This window comes from Notolepis coatsorum, assembly GCF_963971535.1.
Source record: "Notolepis coatsorum genome assembly, chromosome: 5".
Classification (NCBI taxonomy): Eukaryota; Metazoa; Chordata; class Actinopteri; order Aulopiformes; family Paralepididae; genus Notolepis; species Notolepis coatsorum.
In genome coordinates this window covers 87,002,267-87,022,861 of record NC_140169.1, presented here as the reverse complement: position 1 = coordinate 87,022,861, position 20,595 = coordinate 87,002,267, and the positions used below count along the sequence as shown (strand labels likewise).

Sequence of the window (20,595 nt, the reverse complement as noted above, 5' to 3'; positions counted from 1 at the left end):
CAAAATGACCACTTACTGAAAGAATAGACGGAGGCTCTCCGTGATCTCCATAACCTAACATGATCTGTCTAACATAACCTAACATGACCTATCTAACCTTTTATTTGCTTTCCCATCTCTCATCTCTCTTCCTTTCTCTCCGTCTATCTCCCTTTCTCTCCCTCTCACTCGCCCATCTCTGGCACTCTTGTCAGCGCTCTATAGCCTAGGCCTAACAAAATTAATAGTTGGTTTCAGGTTGGTTGTCAGTTTTGCCATGGGTAGGTAGGGAATTTATTTTATTTTATTTTTTTATTTTATTCTTTCCCACGGCGACTATGGATAGGGAATTTCTTTATTTAATTAAAATGTTCACAACAACATGGATGCATGTACTCTGCCAGCATGTTTAATATCCATAATACTAAATGTTTGACTAAGATTTCTATGAAACTTTATTATAAATTTTTTTTTTTTTTTTTTTTTTTTTTTATAATTTTTTCTAAAAACTCATAAAATATATTGGGTCGCACCTAAATCGGCAGGGTCGGTCGGCAACCTGAAACCAACTATTAATTTTGTTAGGCCCTAGCATAACCTTCAGGAAGAAGGGAATGATTAAATGAACTACACACTCACTCACGCATTCACTCACTCACTCACTCACTCACTCACTCACTCACTCACTCACTCACTCACTCACTCACTCACTCACTCACTCACTCACTCACTCACTCACTCACTCACTCACTCACTCACTAAAGGATGACACAGTTTCCCTGTACCTCTGGAGAATCCCAGAGCCCCCCCCCCCCCCCTTCAATATAGAATCCCTGTGTTTCTAAAGCAGCTCTCTCAGGTGTGTTTGTGTGTGTGACCTAGAACAAGGCAGCAGGACATTCCTAGGGTTTGGAACCAGGCCGCCCTGTGCTGTGACCCATCTGCCTAATTATACACATCACCCCGGTAGCAGCAGTGAGATTCCGCATAATTACCTCTGGGTGCCCAGTGTGCCCACGATCACGGCAGGAGGTCTCTGGGATAGGAGGAGGGATTAGAGACGGGGCGGCCAGTGATGTCACAGGAGAAGGGGAGTTGTTGTTGTTGCTGTTGAGCGAGTGAGAATAGCCACGGAGTCTGGTCAGTGTGACGACAGAGACAAACATAAACCTGCCATCTAGAATGGACTACGTCTGATTTTCTGTCAGCTGGTCGATATTAGAATACACTGTAACAACAGGAAACCAACTGTAGTCGACTGTAGCTCCCTTTCCTAGCAACACTCAATCAAACATTCCACTGATACCGTGTCCATGGTTCTGATTGGATCACTCGTTTTCGATTAGAGCAATTGAGGCCTTTTCGTGGAATGATGGGAAAAGACGACCGTTGCTAATGGTGCGTTCACGTCAGGTGGGAAGAAGCGGACGAACCAGGTGACATCTCGTTGCTACAACTAGGAAGCATTCACGCGTTGAACTCGAGGAAACGCCCACATCCAAGATGGCGATCGTAAGACCAGTGTTATTTTTGGCGCTCCTTATTGTTATAATAAAATATTTTACCATCAACCGATATTATCATCTCCTTCTGAAAGACATTGAGGAGCAAAGGAAACGAAGATGGTAACCTAAACTATTGCAAAATCATAACTAAATCATAACTATCGAATTCTCAACACATACTGTCCATGCTATTATTTGGATTACTTTAGGCTTATGTTTAAATCACCACTATTTCTATCAATGACCCCGTTTTTGTAGGTCCGTTATTGCCTGCATTGTCAGAGAGAGAGAGAGAGGCCCCTGGGATCTTGAAGTCGGGCATTGCATGGCGGCTGATTTTGGATATGGACGACAACACTTTCAAGCGACATCTGAGACTAACGAGACACCAGTTCAACCAGTACCTGGACCTTTTAAAGCAAAGAGGACTGGATGAAGTCGCTGGCACAGGAGGGGGGACAGAGGGGGTTCCTTTAGTTAAAAAGGTTGTACTTTTTCTGTGGTACCTGGCTAATGAAAATTCATTCAGGGAAGTGTCTGATAAATTTGACCTGTCTCAAGGAGCTGCACACAAAGTTCTAATACAAGTGTTGGATAAAACATGTGAATTGGGTAGTGTCTTCATAAGGTGGCCAAATGACCGTGCCAAACACACCAGTGCAGAAAAGTTTAGGAGAGTATGTGGCACTAATGGTATAATTGGAGCAATAGATGGGTGTCATATTAAAATCCAAAGACCCAATGTTAGAGGAACGGACTACCTAAACAGGAAGGGTTTTTACTCCATTCTGCTGCAGGGGATAGTGGATGAATGTGGGCAGTTCACAGACATTTTTATTGGAGCACCTGGCAAGGTGCATGACGCGAGAGTTCTAAGGTCCTCCACCTTCTTTTCAGAATGGGAAGATAAAATGGGACAATACAAGCTGTTAGGAGACTCAGCTTACATCGGCAATATGTATCCCTTTATTCTCACACCCAAGCGAGACAATGGCGTGCTGAGTGAGGAAGACCAGCATAATAACACTCGGTTATGCCAGGGTCGAGTTGTGGTTGAGCAAACCTTCGGACGGTTAAAATGTAGATGGAGGCGGTTACGCAGTATTCAAAATACAAGACTAGACATTATTGTCAAACTTATTTATGCACACTGCATAATATGTGCTCTGTAGGCGATGCGAGGACCATCCTGATGGATGTCCTAGAGTGGAGGATGAAAATGACTAGAGTGAAGCTGGCAGTGATGAACACGTACTTGTTATAAGAGTATAACACTACAGCTGATAGGATAAACCACATACCAGGGGCACAACAACTATAGCAAACATCATTTTGAAAGAATAACCTTGCTTTATTGTTCAAATATACAAATAAGAATGAAATGTTCTGTTCTTCTATTGCAGTTTTATCTGTGAGTGCTATTTCAGCATGCACAACAATGCAAGTAAAAAAAATGCAAAACTAACTTCTGCTATTGCTTTTTTTTTTTTAGATACAAAAATACAAAAAATGTATTGTCACATTAACATTCTGTGTCTCTGTGACTGTGAGTGCTATTTCACAACAATGCATGTAAAAATGCTTCTTTTTTTTAGATACAAAAGTGCTATTTCAAGTTTAAACATGCATAACATATGCATAACAGCAGCATTGGCAGGCCTACAATTTCAACATGCACAACAATGCATGTAAAAAATGCTTATTTTTTTTAGATACAAAAATACAAAAGTGCTATTTCAAGTTTCAACATGCACAACAATGCATAACATATGCATAACAGCAGCATTGGCAGACCTACATTTTCTCCAAGAAGGAAGCCATAACATTTTCAAAAGATGTCTGGTTTGACACCATTTGACCCAAGATCTCTTCATGTCGCTTCTGACTTGCCCCCTCTGAGTCTCTCAGCAGTTGTAGGAGGGCATCATCCTCTGCAACTCGCCCTTTGCGCTTGTGAGGACAGCTGACTCCAGTAGCTGGGGTGGCTGTGGGTGTTCCCAGTGCTTCTGGGCGCCGAATCTCAATCCCGTCAGCAGAGGCCACAACAGGAAAGAAGATATCATGCTGCCCCCTAAGAAGATCATTCATCTCATTGTAAAACTGAAACCTCATTGCGCCTTTTCCTGTGGTTTTATTGTTATCTACAACCTTCTTGTACCCATCTTCAAGAGTGCTCCACTTCCTTGCTACCTTGTCTGGGTGGAACTGCTGCTGAAACCGAACAGACAGTTTTGCAGCAATTTCCATCCAGAGCTGCTTCTTTTTTCCCTTAGCCATTCTGACTCTAGTGTTTAATTCAGCAATTGATTTAGGTAAGTCATCCCCCTCTGCTTCTAAATGTTGGCGCATTAGGTCAATCAAATACAGAGTTTGATCTCTATTGAATCCATCATGCGCTGGCAGTGGGGCTGGCAGTGGGGCTGTGGGGGTGACTCCGCTTGTGGAAGGTTCAGGCGTCTTCCTTTCACTTGGACTCTCTCCCTCGCATACCGGCTCCCTGTCTTTTGGCTGCTCTTTTTCTGGCTCACAAAGTCCTATATTAATAAACGGGATATCAATGAAAAACGAAATGTCATAGGCTACATCAAAACATGTCTAATTGTAAAACACATCTGACTATGATGAATTGAAAATGGGGGACCCTGATGTAAACAAGACAAGTCTTTCTCTGGTCTGCATCCCCTTAACAATTGTATGTATTGAGCTGTACTGTACTGTACCCATTCTGCAATCTGTTAATAAACTTTTCAATCAATCAATCAAAACTGTAATAACATTATCAACCACACAAAATAAATAATGCTAATAAATGTAGAGCTAATGAATCATGTCGAATTTACCTGGTATTCCTCTTTCAGCTGGACACAACTGTACCAGGATAGTCAATGCCTTGTCCAGGTAGTACCTGGGATCTCCAGTAGCCTGGTACAACGATGCTGTAAAGGGTGCTTTCGTACTCTTATCGAAGAAAAGCCTCATTTCGGCATCCACAAACACTGACATAAAAGGGGGGGGGGGGGGATAAGTATTACTTAGGGTGAATAGCAAGCTAGCTAGACACTATATGCAACAATTCATGAATTGTAAGACAATTATATGGAGAAAAGCTTGTTGAGCTGTACTGTACCTATTCTGCAATCTGTTAATAAAGTTTTCAACTATTATTATTATTTCAACCTATTGCTACAAGTCGTTAGCAAGTTACTTTAAAATCAACTGTAGACGAACAGCAGCAAGTATAGCTCGTTTTTCATATGAAGAGTACAGCAGTATGATTGTATTATTCTGATTATGTGATCAAAGTGATCATTTTGATTTGTATTTACCTTGTATTGCCGACATCGCCGTCAAGCTTGCTGCCATGATGGTTGATAGTTACTTCCGCATTTCGGGACGCGAAGTGGGAGATATCGGGGTATATAAAAAACTCCCATATGACCTAGTAGGAATTACCACTAGGAGGCTGACGTGAATGGCTTTTCCCAGTCGGAAGCTGGTTCTTCCGCTTCTTCCCACCTGACGTGAACGCACCATAAGGGCAAAAACAATCGTTATCATGTGTTGATATTAGGGCTGTCCCCAACTAAGAATTTGGATGGTCGACTATGATTGGCCAAAATTTGCCGTTAGTCGACTATTGGTAAAAAAAAAAAAGTATAATATTTAAAAAGAAATTACATATTTTTTTTACATTTTGTATCATTCCATTTGGTCTGTGGGGGTGCTTAATGTCTGAAGGAGTCGACTGAAGGCTTCTTGTCCTCTGCAAAAGCATGCAATTGGTCCACTGATGGATACATCTTGATATTTGTCTAGTCTAGTGTGTTCATTAGACGGGTGAAATCCTCTTTCAGTGCCTCTGTGCCCGTTTTCGTAGGCAGTTAGCCTCTGGTATGCGTGCCATTAGCGTTAGCCACGCTTCTAGGCCTCTTTTCTTTTGGAAAGAATGATAAAATATATATATATATATTCGACTAAGAGGTTGGCCAGTCGACTACGGCTCCTTTTCGACCGATTAGTCGACTAATAGGGGTCAGCCCTAGTTGATATACGAGAAATATATCAACAAAGGTTTTATAGTGCCATCTTACGTAGATGAAAAGGTATGTGTCTGATATGGATATATTATTAGAAGATTGTATAAATTGAAATTGAAATGTATTGGAAGGATAATGGTTTATGAACAGATAATGTATGTAAAAGCTAAATAGTATATTATGCTGTATTGTATTATGAATTAATTATGAGTAGGTATTGTTGTATTGTATTATGAATTGATTATGAGTATCATATGTATTGTATTATGAATTTGATAAGGAGTATTTATTGTTGTTATAATTGTCTGTATGCCATGTGAATGTTGTGAGTGTATAAAGTCTTTACGTGTTATGGACCCCAGGAAGAATAGCCCCAGCACTGCTGTGGCTAATGGGGATCCAAATAAACTTAAACTTAAACGTATTACTGGATCTTGTAAACAAGTCACAGTGGAACAGTTGACTTGCTCCGACTCCTGCACAGGGTTACCAATGGTTACAGTCAGCCATGTTGGAAGAGAGACAGCTATACGGCAACAAGTTCTCTCTCTGCTTTTTCTGCCCACTGCACAGTGTGAGCGAGGGACAGTATTTTAACGTCTGTCATTGAAACATTGCCAGCAGTGGATTTAAACTTCACAAGAGCGTGTTTGGAAGTAGACTTAGTAGCATACTTAGCAGGGTTGTCCTAGACCAGGGGTCGGCAACCTGCGGCCTCGAGGCCGCATGCGGCTCTTTAGCCAATCAGCTGCGGCTCCCCTTTTTTTTTTGGAGATCGATGTCATACTGTGACACTGAAATGAAAAAATATTTCATCAACTAAGATAGTTGCAAGTGGCTAATCTTGAGTTTCCGACCCCCCAGTAAGCTATAACCATGGATAAATCCAAAAAAAGGAAAGTCTGAGGAAAATAGAGGGTTTAATTCAGCGTGGACAGATTAATTTGTTTTCACGACTAACGATGCAGGCTTTCCTGTAGTATGCCTGATATGTGGTGCGAAATTTGCGAACAACGAAAAATGTACTTTTTATTTTATAGATTTTCCACAAATAAGGGAAGGAATAGAGCTGCATAGTTCAGGGTTTTATTTCAAAGTAGGTCTAGTACAGATGCCAGTGTTTTTTCTCCTTTTCTGTGTTTTATTTCAAAGTAGGTCTACACATGGTAGTCTTTTTTCAAAGTGGACTACTTTTTATTTGATAAATGTTCCACAAATAAGGGAAGGACTCAAATATACCTGAATAGTTCAGGTTTTTATTTCAAAGTAGGTCTACAGATGCCAGTGTTTTGTCTCTTCTGTGTTTTATTAAAAAATAGGTCTACACAGCCAGTATTTTTTCTCCTCTTCATAAGAGTTTGAGGTTTTCCTTTGTTATAACAGGTAAAAACAGCAATAAAAAGTCAACATTTTTCTTTTTATTGCTTTATAATCCCATTAATGCAACAAACTGTGTGCTATAAGTATAAAGTATAATAAATCGCAAATTACTTTGGGTATGCAATTGTCAGGCGTTTTATGCTAAATGTGGGGTATGCTTGGGGATATATAAAACGTTATACACTGTGTTATCTTCATTTTAAGGGTAAATAGGTTGTGCGGCTCCCTGAGCATTTTATTTTGTGGGACGGGGGAAAAGTGGCTCTTTTGATAGTAAAGGTTGCTGACCCCTGTCCTAGACGCAATAAAGTCTTAGTCAACTCAGCCCGTTAATTGACACTTTTTAAAAATGCGTTTAAAAAATGCAGAAGGACGTCTTTAAATCTAGTGCTCACCAGAGACGTGCTTATAATTATTTTCAGGAAATGACTCATCCAGCATGGGGGGGGGGGGGGGGCGGAAAAGCATTTAAAAGGACTAATCGACTAATAAAATCAAAAGCCCAGGTTGACTACAGTGACTGGACTGATTAATGGACCTAAGAGGGGACAGCTTTCAGGGGCCGCTACTATCCTTCTGAGGTCATCGCTGTGTGAAACACAACCCTATCAGTTTCTTATGTTGGCCCATGTGAGCTCCCGTCCAGGTCCGTCTGCCACGACCCGCAATGGCAGCAGGTCGCGACTGGGTCGTTACTATGGTTTCTGGTTACTGTGGTGAGGACAGAGTGGCGAGGGGCAGACACCTGAGCCACGGTGGCGCATGGGCCTGTGTGTGTGTGTGTGTCTCATATGGAGCAGAAATAGCGTCAGAGGTGAGAGGAGGAAGAGGAGGAGACATTTAGGATAGATGCCTCGCATTCCCTCCTTGAAGAGCTAAGAATACTAGAGAACATCTATAGGATCAATGGAGGACATTCTCTCTCTCGCTCTCGCTCTCTCTCTCTCTCATCATCTCCTCCTCTTCACACTTACAGTAACACTTGACTTCACATTCAACACATGACAGACTATTGGTGTCATCTCCACATCTACATCTTTGAGTAATGGTTAGGTTTGTGTTTTACTGTGTTTATTAAGTGTTCATGTGTGTTACTGTGTTTTGGTATGTTTTATTGTGTGTTAATTAGTGCTGTCAATCGATTAAAATATTTAATCTGATTAATCGCATGATTGTCCATAACTCGCGATTAATCGCAAATGAATCTAATTAAAAAAAAAAAAAATCTACCTTAAACGAATATTTTTCAAGTTTTAATACTCTTATCAACATGAGAGTCAACAAATGCTTGTTTTATGCAGCCATTTAACACAAAAGGATGACCCTCATGCATTGCAAATTTGCATCAAATTCAAAAGAGTGATGCACAAAATTACTTAAAAGAAAATAATAATTTAAAACAATGAATAAAGTGCATGAAATAATAGGGGAAAGAAAACGTTAGGAACTTGTTACATTAATCCACACAAGGGCTGAGGACTCGCACACCCCCCCCTCTCTCTCTCTCACGCACGCACGCACACACACACACACACACACACACACACACACACACACACACACACACACACACACACACACACACACACACACCCACACACACCCTCTCCCAGCTCTCTTTCTCTCTTGCCCCTTCCTCATCTCTCTCACCCCATCTATCTCTCTCTCACACACACACACACACACACACACACACACACACACACACACACACACACACACACACACACACACACACACACACACACACACACACACACTTTGAGTAATAAAAAAAAAACATAGTATCAATGAGAGTATCAATAATACACATGAGTGAAATCTAGTAATGACGCCTTAACTTTGACAGCCTTAGTGTTAATGTGTGTATTACTGTCTTTTTATGTGTGTTAATAATGTGTGTGTTTGTGTTACTCTGTGTTAGTGTATGTTACTGTGTTTTGGTGTTTTCTTTTTGTGTGTTAAGTAGTGTGTATTACTGTGCGTTAGTGTATATTACTGTATATTAGTGTGTGTGTTACTGTGTTTTGGTGTCTGTGTTAATAACATGTGTTAGTGTGTGTTGCTCTGTGTTGGTGTTTGTTACTGTGTGTTACTGTGTGTTGCTCTGTGTTAATCTGTATTAGTGTGTGTTACTCTGTGCTAGTGTGTGACTGTGTTACTGTGTGTTAGTGTGTGTTGCTCTGTGTTAATCTGTGTTAGTGTGTGTTACTCTGTGCTAGTGTGTGACTGTGTTACTGTGTGTTAGTGTGTGTTGCTCTGTGTCAATCTGTGTTAGTGTGTGTTACTCTGTGCTAGTGTGTGACTGTGTTACTGTGTGTTAGTGTGTGTTGCTCTGTGTCAATCTGTGTTAGTGTGTGTTACACTGTGCTAGTGTGTGACTGTGTTACTGTGTGTTAGTGTGTGTTGCTCTGTGTTAGTGTGTGTTACACTGTGCTAGTGTTTGTTACTGTGTGTTTCTTCCAAGCCTTCCTGGCCTTAACTACTCCTATAGCTGCCTTTGTGCAAAAACCAGCGGCTCAGTTCCTCCATAATATTTAGAATATTTGGGGTTCTGTGGCGCCAGTTGGTTCAACCCACAGTATGTCCAACTTCATGTTTTTAATATCTAATATATTGCAGTGTTGCACAGCCTGGTTCTCTGTATCCCCGTCACCAACACCCCTGTTATCTTTTTTGTCTCTCATCCTCTACATACCGTATGAATAAATCACGTCAACAGACTTAAAGGCCCTCTGCGGCAATGCTACAGTACATTTACTTGTAACGCAAGAGACATACTGTAGTAGCATCATATTTAAAGCAGCATAGAAAAGGTGATGTTTATTTAGTAATATTTAATCAATCAGTGTATGGATTTTTGATAGGAATCATTGTATTGGTGGTGCGTTGTGATTCTGAAACAACTTTAGTATAATATATGCTTTTAAGAAACCATCTTCTTGTAGTACTCCCACATACTCCCACGTTAGACAGTCATGGAGAGGTCTAACTACACCTCTTAACCCTTTCACTGCCACACTACAAAAACGGTTAACCCTTTCACTGCGACAATACATAGAAGGTTAACCCTTTCACTGCCTGCCACACAACAGCCGACTGTCGGTTGTGTGTGATAATAAAGGGTTAACCTTCTGTGGTGTGCCAGTGAAAGGGTTAATGTCACTGTGAAGCCTCACTGCTAGGCCTCGAACCCTCTCCACTAACTCGCTGTTCTGACCCTCTTGTTCACTGACCCTCTTGGTCACTTATTAGACACACGAGGCAGGTCTTCCTGTCACAGCATTAGCTTGAGGTTAGGAGACAGTCCTCCTCTCCTATCTTCCTCTCCTCTCTTCCTCCTCTCCTCTCCTCTTCCTCTTCTTCTCTCTTCCTCTTCTTCTCTCTTCCTCTCCTCCTCTCCTTTCTTCCTCTTCTCCTCTCCTCTCCTCTCTTCCTCTTCTCCTCTCTTCCTCTCTTCCTCCTCTTCCTCTTCTCTTCTCTCTTCCTCTCCTCTTCTCCTCTTCCTCTCCTCTTCTCCTCTCACAATTTCCTCCCCTCCTCTCATCTCTTCCTCTCTTCTTCTTCTCCTCCTCTCTTCCTCTCCTTTCCTCTCTTCCTCTCCTCTCCTCTCCTTGTTCTTTTTGGTGTAAATGATCATATTCTCTTTTCTCCTCTTCTCTCTTCCTCTCCTCTCTTCCTCTCCCCTCTTCCTCTCCTCTCCTCTCTTTGTTCTTGTTGGTGTAAATTATCATCTTCTCTTTTCTCCTTCTCCTCTCTTCCTCTCTTCCTCTCCCCTCTTCCTCTCCTCTCCTCTCTTTGTTCTTGTTGGTATAAATTATCATCTTCTCTCTTCTCCTCTCTTCTCTCCTCATCCTCTCTTTGTTCTTGTTGGTTTAATATCCTCCTCCCCTCTCTTCACCTCCCCCCCTCTCTTTGTAGATTAGCAGGCTAATAAATCTCTGTTTAGAGTAGCAGACAGGGAGGAGACAGAGGAGGGGATGATGAGCTCAGCTTGTGTTTTGTCTCAGGACTGGTCTCATCCTGGTCCCCATGTCCAGTGCAGTCTTCATGAGTCTTCAAGTGACACGTCGGCCCGTTGAGGATGAATTAGTGACTGACTGGGCTCATAGCATGTGGGCTGCTACATCCAAATGAGGCCTTCAGCTCTGAATCATAACATGTACCCATACTGTATCCCAGTAAAGTCACCATGGTTACTGTCAGTGTCATCATATGCCAGTAAAATCACCATGGTTACTGTCATAGTGTCATCATATCACAGTAAAATCACCATGGTTACTGTCATAGTGTCATCATATCACAGTAAAGTCACCATAGTTACTGTCATAGTGTCGTCATATCACAGTAAAATAAATCACCATGGTTACTGTCATAGTGTCATCATATCACAGTAAAATCACCATGGTTACTGTCATAGTGTCATCATATCACAGTAAAATCACCATGGTTACTGTCATAGTGTCGTCATATCACAGTAAAATCACCATGGTTACTGTCATAGTGTCATCATATCACAGTAAAATCACCATGGTTACTGCCATAGTGTCATCATATCACAGTAAAATCACCATGGTTACTGTCATAGTGTCATCATATCCCAGTAAAATCACCATGGTTACTGTCATAGTGTCATCATATCACAGTAAAATCACCATGGTTACTGTCATAGTGTCATCATATCCCAGTAAAATCACCATGGTTACTATCATAGTGTCGTCATATCCCAGTAAAATCACCATGGTTACTGTCATAGTGTCATCATATCCCAGTAAAATCACCATGGTAACTGTCATAGTGTCATCATATCACAGTAAAATCACCATGGTTACTGTCATAGTGTCATCATATCCCAGTAAAATCGCCATGGTTACTGCCATACTGTCATCATATCCCAGTAAAATCGCCATGGTTACTGCCATACTGTCATCATATCCCAGTAAAATCACCATGATTACTGTCATAGTGTCATCATATCCCAGTAAAATCACCATGGTTACTGTCATAGTGTCATCATATCACAGTAAAATCACCATGGTTACTGTCATAGTGTCATCATATCCCAGTAAAATCACCATGGTTACTATCATAGTGTCGTCATATCCCAGTAAAATCACCATGGTTACTGTCATAGTGTCATCATATCCCAGTAAAATCACCATGGTAACTGTCATAGTGTCATCATATCACAGTAAAATCACCATGGTTACTGTCATAGTGTCATCATATCCCAGTAAAATCGCCATGGTTACTGCCATACTGTCATCATATCCCAGTAAAATCGCCATGGTTACTGCCATACTGTCATCATATCCCAGTAAAATCACCATGATTACTGTCATAGTGTCATCATATCCCAGTAATCACCATGGTTACTCTCCTCTCCTCTCCTCCTCTCACCATTTCCTCTCCTCCTCTCATCTCTTCTTCTCCTCTCTTCCTCTCCTTTCCTCTCCTCTTGTTCATTATTCACAAACCTAAACTGACTTGTACAGTAGAGCTGCCGCGGTATTGATATTTTCCTTACCGCACGAATTTGCGAAATATTTCCTACCGCCGCGGTAATTACCGCACAGTGCGCACAAAAAAAAAAAAGTTTGAATGCATTTTTATTTTTTTTGTAGTCTACTCTTATAGCCTGCCTCTAGTCTAATGGCGCTTTTCCACTGCATAGTACCTACTCGACTCAACCCGCTTTAGGTAACTGGTACTTCGTTCCTTTTCCACTGCAGCCAGGTACTACTCCGTTTGTCTCCGTGTGGGAATGCAGGCGGGGCCGCTCGCTTGTGTACACTGAAAGCTCCGTGGGCATAGATGTCCGAGGGCTTGCAGCAAGCCAGAGTTTAACACAGTTTAAATCAATCAATCAATCAATCAATAACAACATTAACCAGACTCTCGTTGCGTCTATTCTGCCAAAGCTAACGTTACCTCTCATTGTGTATTCTACCAAGCAAACCCGGGTTTAACGTTACCTCTCGTGTATATCGGCTGACGGTAGTATTAACAACAACAAACTTAACACATCAGCGATCTTGTTGTGACACTAAACTCTCCGCTCGGTGGTAAATTGGGTTGATGTCGGTTTTGTTTCATCAATAAATAAGGCAGAATACACAGTGAATCCATTCTTTTTTGTTTATTGCTTGGTTCTGTCGCAAACAAATCCTGAACGTAATGCATCCTTAGCGAGGCAGTAAAGATGGCGGCGCCGGCGTTCTGTTATTGTTCAGAGCGAGGCTACAAAGTGTGACGCGTCTCTCTTCTGACCAGTCAGTGGTCTGCAATGTTTCACATGACTTTTCTGGTACCACTTCTACCCAATAGGGTCGCTTGGAACCGAGTAGGGTATATCTGCAGAGCCGCAAGCCGCAAGCCAACTTTATTATTATGATAAAAAACAGCGGTGACGCGGTATTCAGCCTAACTCTGCGGTGAGCGTGATGCAACAGCGATACCGCGGTAATGCGGTTATCGCGGCAGCTCTATTGTACAGTATTATAGAAATAACAGATGTGAATTCTACTTTAGGGTGGATTGTCCCTTTAACAGTCATCTACGGTATAACAAACCTACCGCATAGCGCCACTGTGTGTTCTTCCCTCACTGTCGCCACGGGGGGTAGCCAGGCCATAAGTGGATACAATCCTCTGATCCTCTGAGCTGTGATCGTCACAGTGGAGTTTGGGAGAGGAGGTCTATATGAGGATTGGTTTAATTCCATGAAGACATTTTGTGTAACTGAGGGGTACAATTCCCTGACTGTATTACTAGATATGATACTTACTACCACTACCTTTGTACTTTATATTCGGCCACCCAGTACTCGGCATAAATATATTATGATAAACACTCTCACGTAGATGAAACGGATCCAACACAAATGTACGAAGTCGAAGTAGGTATTTATTCCTACACAGCAATGGTGTGTAGAGCAAGCACTTAATCACTTAATTACATTTATGAATTGAAATAGTATGCACTTTTATGGCAAAGAGTATTCGTCGGTATATCAATAGAGAATGTCCAATCTCTGATGGCGCAGGTGGTAAATATACGACCTGGAATAGTTAAGGAATAACAGCAATGATACTTTAATGATTATAAGACTGGATACACTAGGGGGGTTAATCCGGTTGCTTGTAAGACAACAGGAGTAGGAGGGAGGGGGGGGTAGAGTCTGGCTGCCTCGTCCGGCTAAGGGTATCCTGGGTGAACCCACAGTAGTGCAGTTCAATGCGCCAGCGATCCTTGGACCACAGATGAAAGCAGCTGGACTCTCTGTGGGCCGGCTCTCTCCGGTCCACGGAGGAGAGACGTGAAGCGACCTCGTCTTGCAGAGCGCCTCCTCACCTTGCGTCCTCTCCAGGGGGGGGGGTTCCAACACACGGCAGTGTTGGGGGTCTTTATCCATGGAATAATCACTGTACACAAAGCATAATCCGTGCCTGGGAAGGCGGGCTGTCGTCGGTAGAATAATCCGGTATACAGGTCCACTCGCTCGTCGGCTCTGGGGCTCCTCGGGTGCAGCCTCACATGGGGTCGGCCACCCTGGATAAGCAGCCAGTTCTCTGCCCGAAACGATGGGGTACTGACTACGATAGTATTCTCACCGCACGAAGCACTACATATGAATAGACTATTATTAGCTTAATAGACTACGTCCAACTCGACGATATAGTGCCAAATATGACTATTCAAATATTAATATACACGATGTCTCAATACCGATGGTAGGCCGAACTTGGCCTTACTCCCACACGTGGCGTCGCGGGGAGGCTTTACGTCTGTCACTCTATTGGAGGGTAAGAAACTGGACTGAAAAGGAAGTCCTACTTTAGTAGCGCAGTATATATACGCACTATGAACAAATAGTACCGTTAGTGGTGCGGTAGCCAGATTCCTACGCGGAACTAGGACTTGTTCGTACATGTTGAGCGGTACGTTTGAACTGGGTCTGGGGGGTATGGCAGCCTGGCACCAAGGTCTCGACCAATAGTAGAATGGAGACTATTATGGGATGTTCAGTAGGCTAGAATGGATATTCAATGCATATTGTACAAGGAATATACAAGGGATATCAAGGAATATTAGAGAATATACAAATACAATTAAATATATATATATAAATAAATATATATATTCGGTTTAATCTGGCCCTTCACAACATTTTGTCTTACACTCACAGTGACTTACAATGGTGCCACAATTGGCAGAAAAGGTCAAAGTCTGTATTGTAAGCAACCTGTGAAAAACAGATGTAAGGGACACTGTAATGCTATTATTATTATTTCTTTTATATAGAGCCCGATACAGATTTTTACACAAACGTTCACTGGCCACGCCTATTCAAGTTAAGTCAAGTTGAACCTTTATTAATCCCCTTGGGGGAAATTCGTCCTCTGCATTTGATCCATCCTGACTATTTAGGAGCCGTGGGCAGCCGCATAGTCCAACTCCGGTTGTAGGTTTAATGCCAGTAGCCTACCTTGGCCAGGGGCAACGGCAGGAAACCTAGCATGCATGACTTATGGTGTGGGAGGAAACCAGAGAGATCCATGCCAACACGGATAGAACATGCAAACTCCACACAGAAAGGCCCCCTGCTGTGGTTTGTACCCAGGTTCTTGCTGTGAGGTGACAGTTCTAACCACTGAGCCACTGTGGTGATACACGCTGTCTAAAATGTAGCTCGAACATCGACCCCCTACGTGGGTGAGCTAGTGTGACATGGCCGGTACTGATGGATTCCTCAGGATCTCTGGTTTCTATCTTAGTGCTAGTTTTAAAAATGAGTCCACTAGATCCCATAAAATCCAGCTTATCAAACATCAGTAACATACACACACCCATACTAATATATCGGCGATGGCGATATATTGATTCACTTGGCTCTAATTCGTTTTAAGGTAATAGCAAGTAAGACACACTAAAGGGTAAGGATTCAAAACCTGTTGTACAAAAAGACCAAGAGCCAGGAAGACCACAGGAGAAGTTTGTATTTTGATCTTAGAGTGTGTGAAGCACTTTGTTACTTTATCTTATTGAAAGGTGCTCTATAAATAAAGGTGTACTTATGGAATGACGTATGTAGTCAGTCAGTCAATCAGTCCAACAATGCAAGGTGCCAACCTGCTTGTTGGGAGCAGTTAGGGGTAGGGCTGAACGATTAATCGATTTAAAAAATCTAAATGGAATGATGCAATTATCAAATCGCAAAAAAAATAATCACTTTACATTTTTCTTTTTTAAATTAATTAATTTAACCAGGAAGTCCCATTGAGATACAAGATCGGTTTGGGAGAGGGAGGTAAGGGGTTTTAGATTGTGTGTTGTGAAGTTTAGACTTCAGAGAGGGAGAGTAAAGTACAGAAAAAAAGGTACCGTTGGGTACCAGTATCGATTCCCAGGTAAAAAGAAACATTTTCAGGCTCGGTGTCCCGAACAGACCCACCGCGTAGGCCAGATGCAAGCCGCATTTTACAATAAACCTCTGTGGGGCTGCTTAAAAAATATATAATTATAATCGCAAATTTAATCTCAATCGCAATATCTGTCAGAAAAATCGCAATTAGATTATTTCCCAAAATCGTGCAGCCCTAGTTAGGGGTTAAACGTCTTGCTCAAGGACACTGGAATCGAACCAGGGAATCTTCAGATTACCAGGCGACCGCTCTACCTCCTGGTGGTGGTGGGTCCTCACGTGTTAGCCAAGCTGCAATGCCCGAACGCTTGTCATAATTTTCACCTAAAACATAACATAACCCAGGGCCGGATTAACGACCGGGCCGTCCGGGCCATGGCCCGTGGGCCTCTAGTGATGAGGGGCCTCCAAAAAAAAGGTATTTCTTTTAAATTTTTCAAATTTTTATTTTTTTTGAGGCCCCTCGTCACTAGAGGCCCCAACATTTATTTAATTTTTTTTAACTTTAATTAAAAAAAAATTTGAAGGCCCCTCGTCACCAGAGGCCTTTTGGAGGCCCCTCGTCACAAGAGGCCCCAAATTAGTATATATTTTTTTTTTTTTTACTTTTATTTTAAAATATTTTGGAGGCCCCTCGTCACTAGAGGCCCCACATTTTATTTTTATTTTTTTTCTTATTTTGGAGATCGATGTCATACTGTGACTGTTCTGAAGGATCAGATTAAACCGAATATATATATTTATTTATATATATATTTAATTGTATTTGTATATCCCCTGATATCCCTTGTATATTCCTTGTACAATATGCATTGAATATCCCTTCTAGTCTACTGAACATCCCATAATAGTCTCCATTCTACCATTGGACGAGACCTTGGTGCCAGGTCGCCATACCCCTCAGACCAGGTTCAATCGTACCGCTCAACATGTATGGACAAGTCCTAGTTCCGCGTAGGAATATGTCTACCGCACCACTAATGGTACTATTTGTTCATAGTGCGTATATATACTGCGCTATTAAAGTAGAGCTTTCTTTTAGTCCAGTTCCTTACCCTCCAACAGAGTGACAGACGGAAAAGCCTCCCCGCGAACCACGTGTGGGCAGTAAGGCCAATTCGGCCCAGTATCGGCATTGAGACATCGTGTATATTAGTATTTGAATAGTCATATTTGGCACTATATCGTCGAGTTGGACGTATTCTATTAAGCTAATAATAGTCTATTCATATGTAGTGCCTCGTGCGGTAAGAGTTCTATAGTAATCAGCACCCCCATCGTTTCGGGCATCAGCTGGACGCTTATCCAGGGTGGTTGACCCCACGTGAAGCTGCACCCGAGGAGCTCCAGGCCAAAGAGCGAGTGGACCTGTATATTGGATTATTCTACCGACGACGGCTAGCCTTCCCCGGCTTGGATTATGCTTTGAGTACTTTGATTATTCTATGGATAAAGGCCAACACTGCGGTGTGTTGGAAATACCCCCCCCGGAGAGGACGACAGGTGAGAAGACGCTCTACACGACGAGGTCGCCTCACGTCTCTCCATCGTGGACCGGAGGACGCCGGCCACAGAGAGTCCAACTGCTTTCATCTGTGGATCGAGGATCGCTGGGCACCGGGTCGCACGACTGTGGGCTCTCCCAGGATACCCTCGGCCAGACGGGATACAGCCAGACTCTACCCCCCCCCTCCAGCTGTCCTACAAGCAGCCGGAACCTTCCCCTAGTGTATCCAGCTATATAATCATTCAAGTATCATTGCTATTGTTCCCTAAATATTCCAGGTTGTATATTTGCTTCCTGCGCAATCAGAGATTGGACATTCGATATTGATCTACCTACGAATACTCATTTGCCATAAAAGTGCATACTATTTCAAATCATAAATGTAATTAAGTGATCGTTGTACATACCCTTTGCTATGTATTATTATTAAACGCAGACTTTCGACTTGGTACATTTGTGTTGGATCCGTTTCATCAGGTGGGAGTGTTTATCATAATTATTTATACCTAGTACTGGGTGGCCAGAGTCTAAAGTACAAGAGGTAGTGGTAGTAAGTATCATATCTAACAATACAGTCAGGGAATTGTACCCCTCAGTTACAATTGGTCCTTCGAGCCGGATGGTAATCAGTGTAATATTAATATAGTGTTATTAATATTAAAATGGCCTATGATGAACACTCCACGAAACGATCCTCCTAACCAACAACGCCCGCGGCGCAAACGACAGCTCCCTCAGTACCTAGAGGCTTACGCTGTCAGTCAACAACCTAGTCTTCTACCAACAGTAAACGCGGTAAAACTAGAAAGTAAAATTATGTCTAACCCTAACGACCAGGCTACCCCGACCATAGAGGCCCCTATGGGTTCTAACGTAACTGACCCAGCTCACGGTGGGGACCAGGGGGAACCAGACATGACTTTACACCCCGCCAATACCGAAGAAGTAGTCCCCGACGAGTCCCGGGAGGAAGACAACACTACCGAGAGAGAACTCGGCACGGAAGAAGATGAGGAGAGCACCGTGGAGATAGAGCTCCAAGACTCCGCACGGAGTACCCCAAGGGACGGCTCCCCTATACAACCGTCTTCTCCCAGCGAGGCAGAGAGGACACTACAGCAGGCATTCCTCGTCAGCCTGAAAGCCTCTACTGAACGCGATAGACTCCAGGGTGAACGCGATCGATTGCAGATACAGCAACGGAGCGAAGAAGAGCACATACGCCTGGAAATAAGACGCATTCAGATGGAAGAGAATATGGCAAGAGACCGGGCCGACGCCCAGCGCGCCGCCACCGGTGCCCAGAGAGAATCGGATCTCACCAAGCGCGAAGCCGAGCGCGACAGAGCACAAGCGCAACTAATAGAACAGCTGATCAGAAGGACAACACCCCCTCCCTCCACCAGAGGCTCCAGGAACTCGTCTAGACATCACTCCAGGGCGGCATCCTCTAGCCGAGTAAGCGACCCTGAACTTGACCAACAGACGAGGTTTATACCCCCCGCAGACCCCCTTCCCCAACCGGTCCAAGCGAGACCCAGCCACCGGGAAGGAGCAGCATACACTGCGGAGAGGCTAAATCAGAGACTACAAGCCCTGGATGACCTAACGGAAGATGAAGAGGAAGAGGAGGAGAACCACGCCCGACGACAGCACAGTACTCTACCGGACCAGGAGGTCCAGTACAGCCCAGGCTATACCCCCGCGGAGCTGCGCTACAGACCCCCGACGCTATTCACGGGTGAGCACGACGCACGACCCGCACCGAGGAACAGCACCTGGACCAGCGGGCCATGGTACACAGCCGGTACCAGCCCACGCCAAGGAGCAGGAGGAGACTCGCCTAGGAGGCCTCTCCCCCAACGCTCGCCGATGTATCAACAATCCGCGTCATACATTGGCACACCTATGGTACCAGACTTCACCCAGGAGAACCGGGCCCAGTATACGGAGCTCCGCATGTGTCTGGAGACAATGTTGGTGGATGTCATTGATGAACGCCATAAATACGCGATACTACTGAATCATTTAAAGGTACCCCGTGCGCACAACATAGCGCTCGCCTACGCCACTTCCACGACCCCATACACCGCAGCGCTGGTAGCGTTGGACCAGAGATATGGACGTATATGGGATTACGTGATCCAGGAGATCAGGCACATCGACCGCCTACCCCCAGCAACAGACAATCGAGCACTGGACGACCTGTCCATCAGAGTGCAGTCCCTAGTAGGGATGCTGGGAGCGCAGAGGGAAAAGGGTAGGCATGAACTATACGCCAACTCAAATGTAGAGAGGATCTTGGAGAAGCTACCGCCCGCCCGACAGGAGCGCTTTAGGCGGCAGAGAGACCACCGAGACCCTAATGGCCCCGAACCGAACCTCCTCGATCTAGCCGACTTCCTGGCGAGAGAAGTCAGCAGCTTACGGCTAGATACATTCGGACGGAGCACCCCTGGCTCCAGAGAAGGAACCAGGAGACTAAATGATGGAAGAAGATCGGTGACTGTCATGCACCAATCGGAGTCAGTGCCAAGCAGTAGGAGCCACAGTACCCCCTCAAGAAAGGAGAAGTGGAAGATAGTGTGCCCCTACTGTGAGAAAGAACACTGGCTGTCACAATGTGACTCATTCCCCAAGATGAATGCGGAGGAAGCGAGTCAATGGATAAAGTCCAACAGACGCTGTTTTCGCTGTGCGCGATCACACATGGCAGCCGAATGCCGCTTAAAGAAAAAGTGCAGTCGGTGCGATGGAGCCCAT

General features: G+C 43.6%; 2 protein-coding genes across 2 annotated transcripts in view; both read left to right on the top strand.

The window, feature by feature from the left end:
* The window catches only part of cep85l (centrosomal protein 85L), a gene marked incomplete at its 5' end in the record, with an annotated part of 170,800 nt that overhangs the window by 16,569 nt on the left and 133,636 nt on the right, over nucleotides 1–20,595 (top strand). The window lies entirely within an intron of this gene.
* On the top strand, nucleotides 1,829–2,656 carry LOC311229225 (putative nuclease HARBI1; the record flags this gene model as incomplete). The annotated part of the gene is made up of 1 exon (XM_084315297.1): nucleotides 1,829–2,656. The coding sequence occupies one exon, from the start codon at nucleotides 1,829–1,831 to the stop codon at nucleotides 2,654–2,656; it is 828 nt and encodes a 275-aa protein (XP_084171423.1).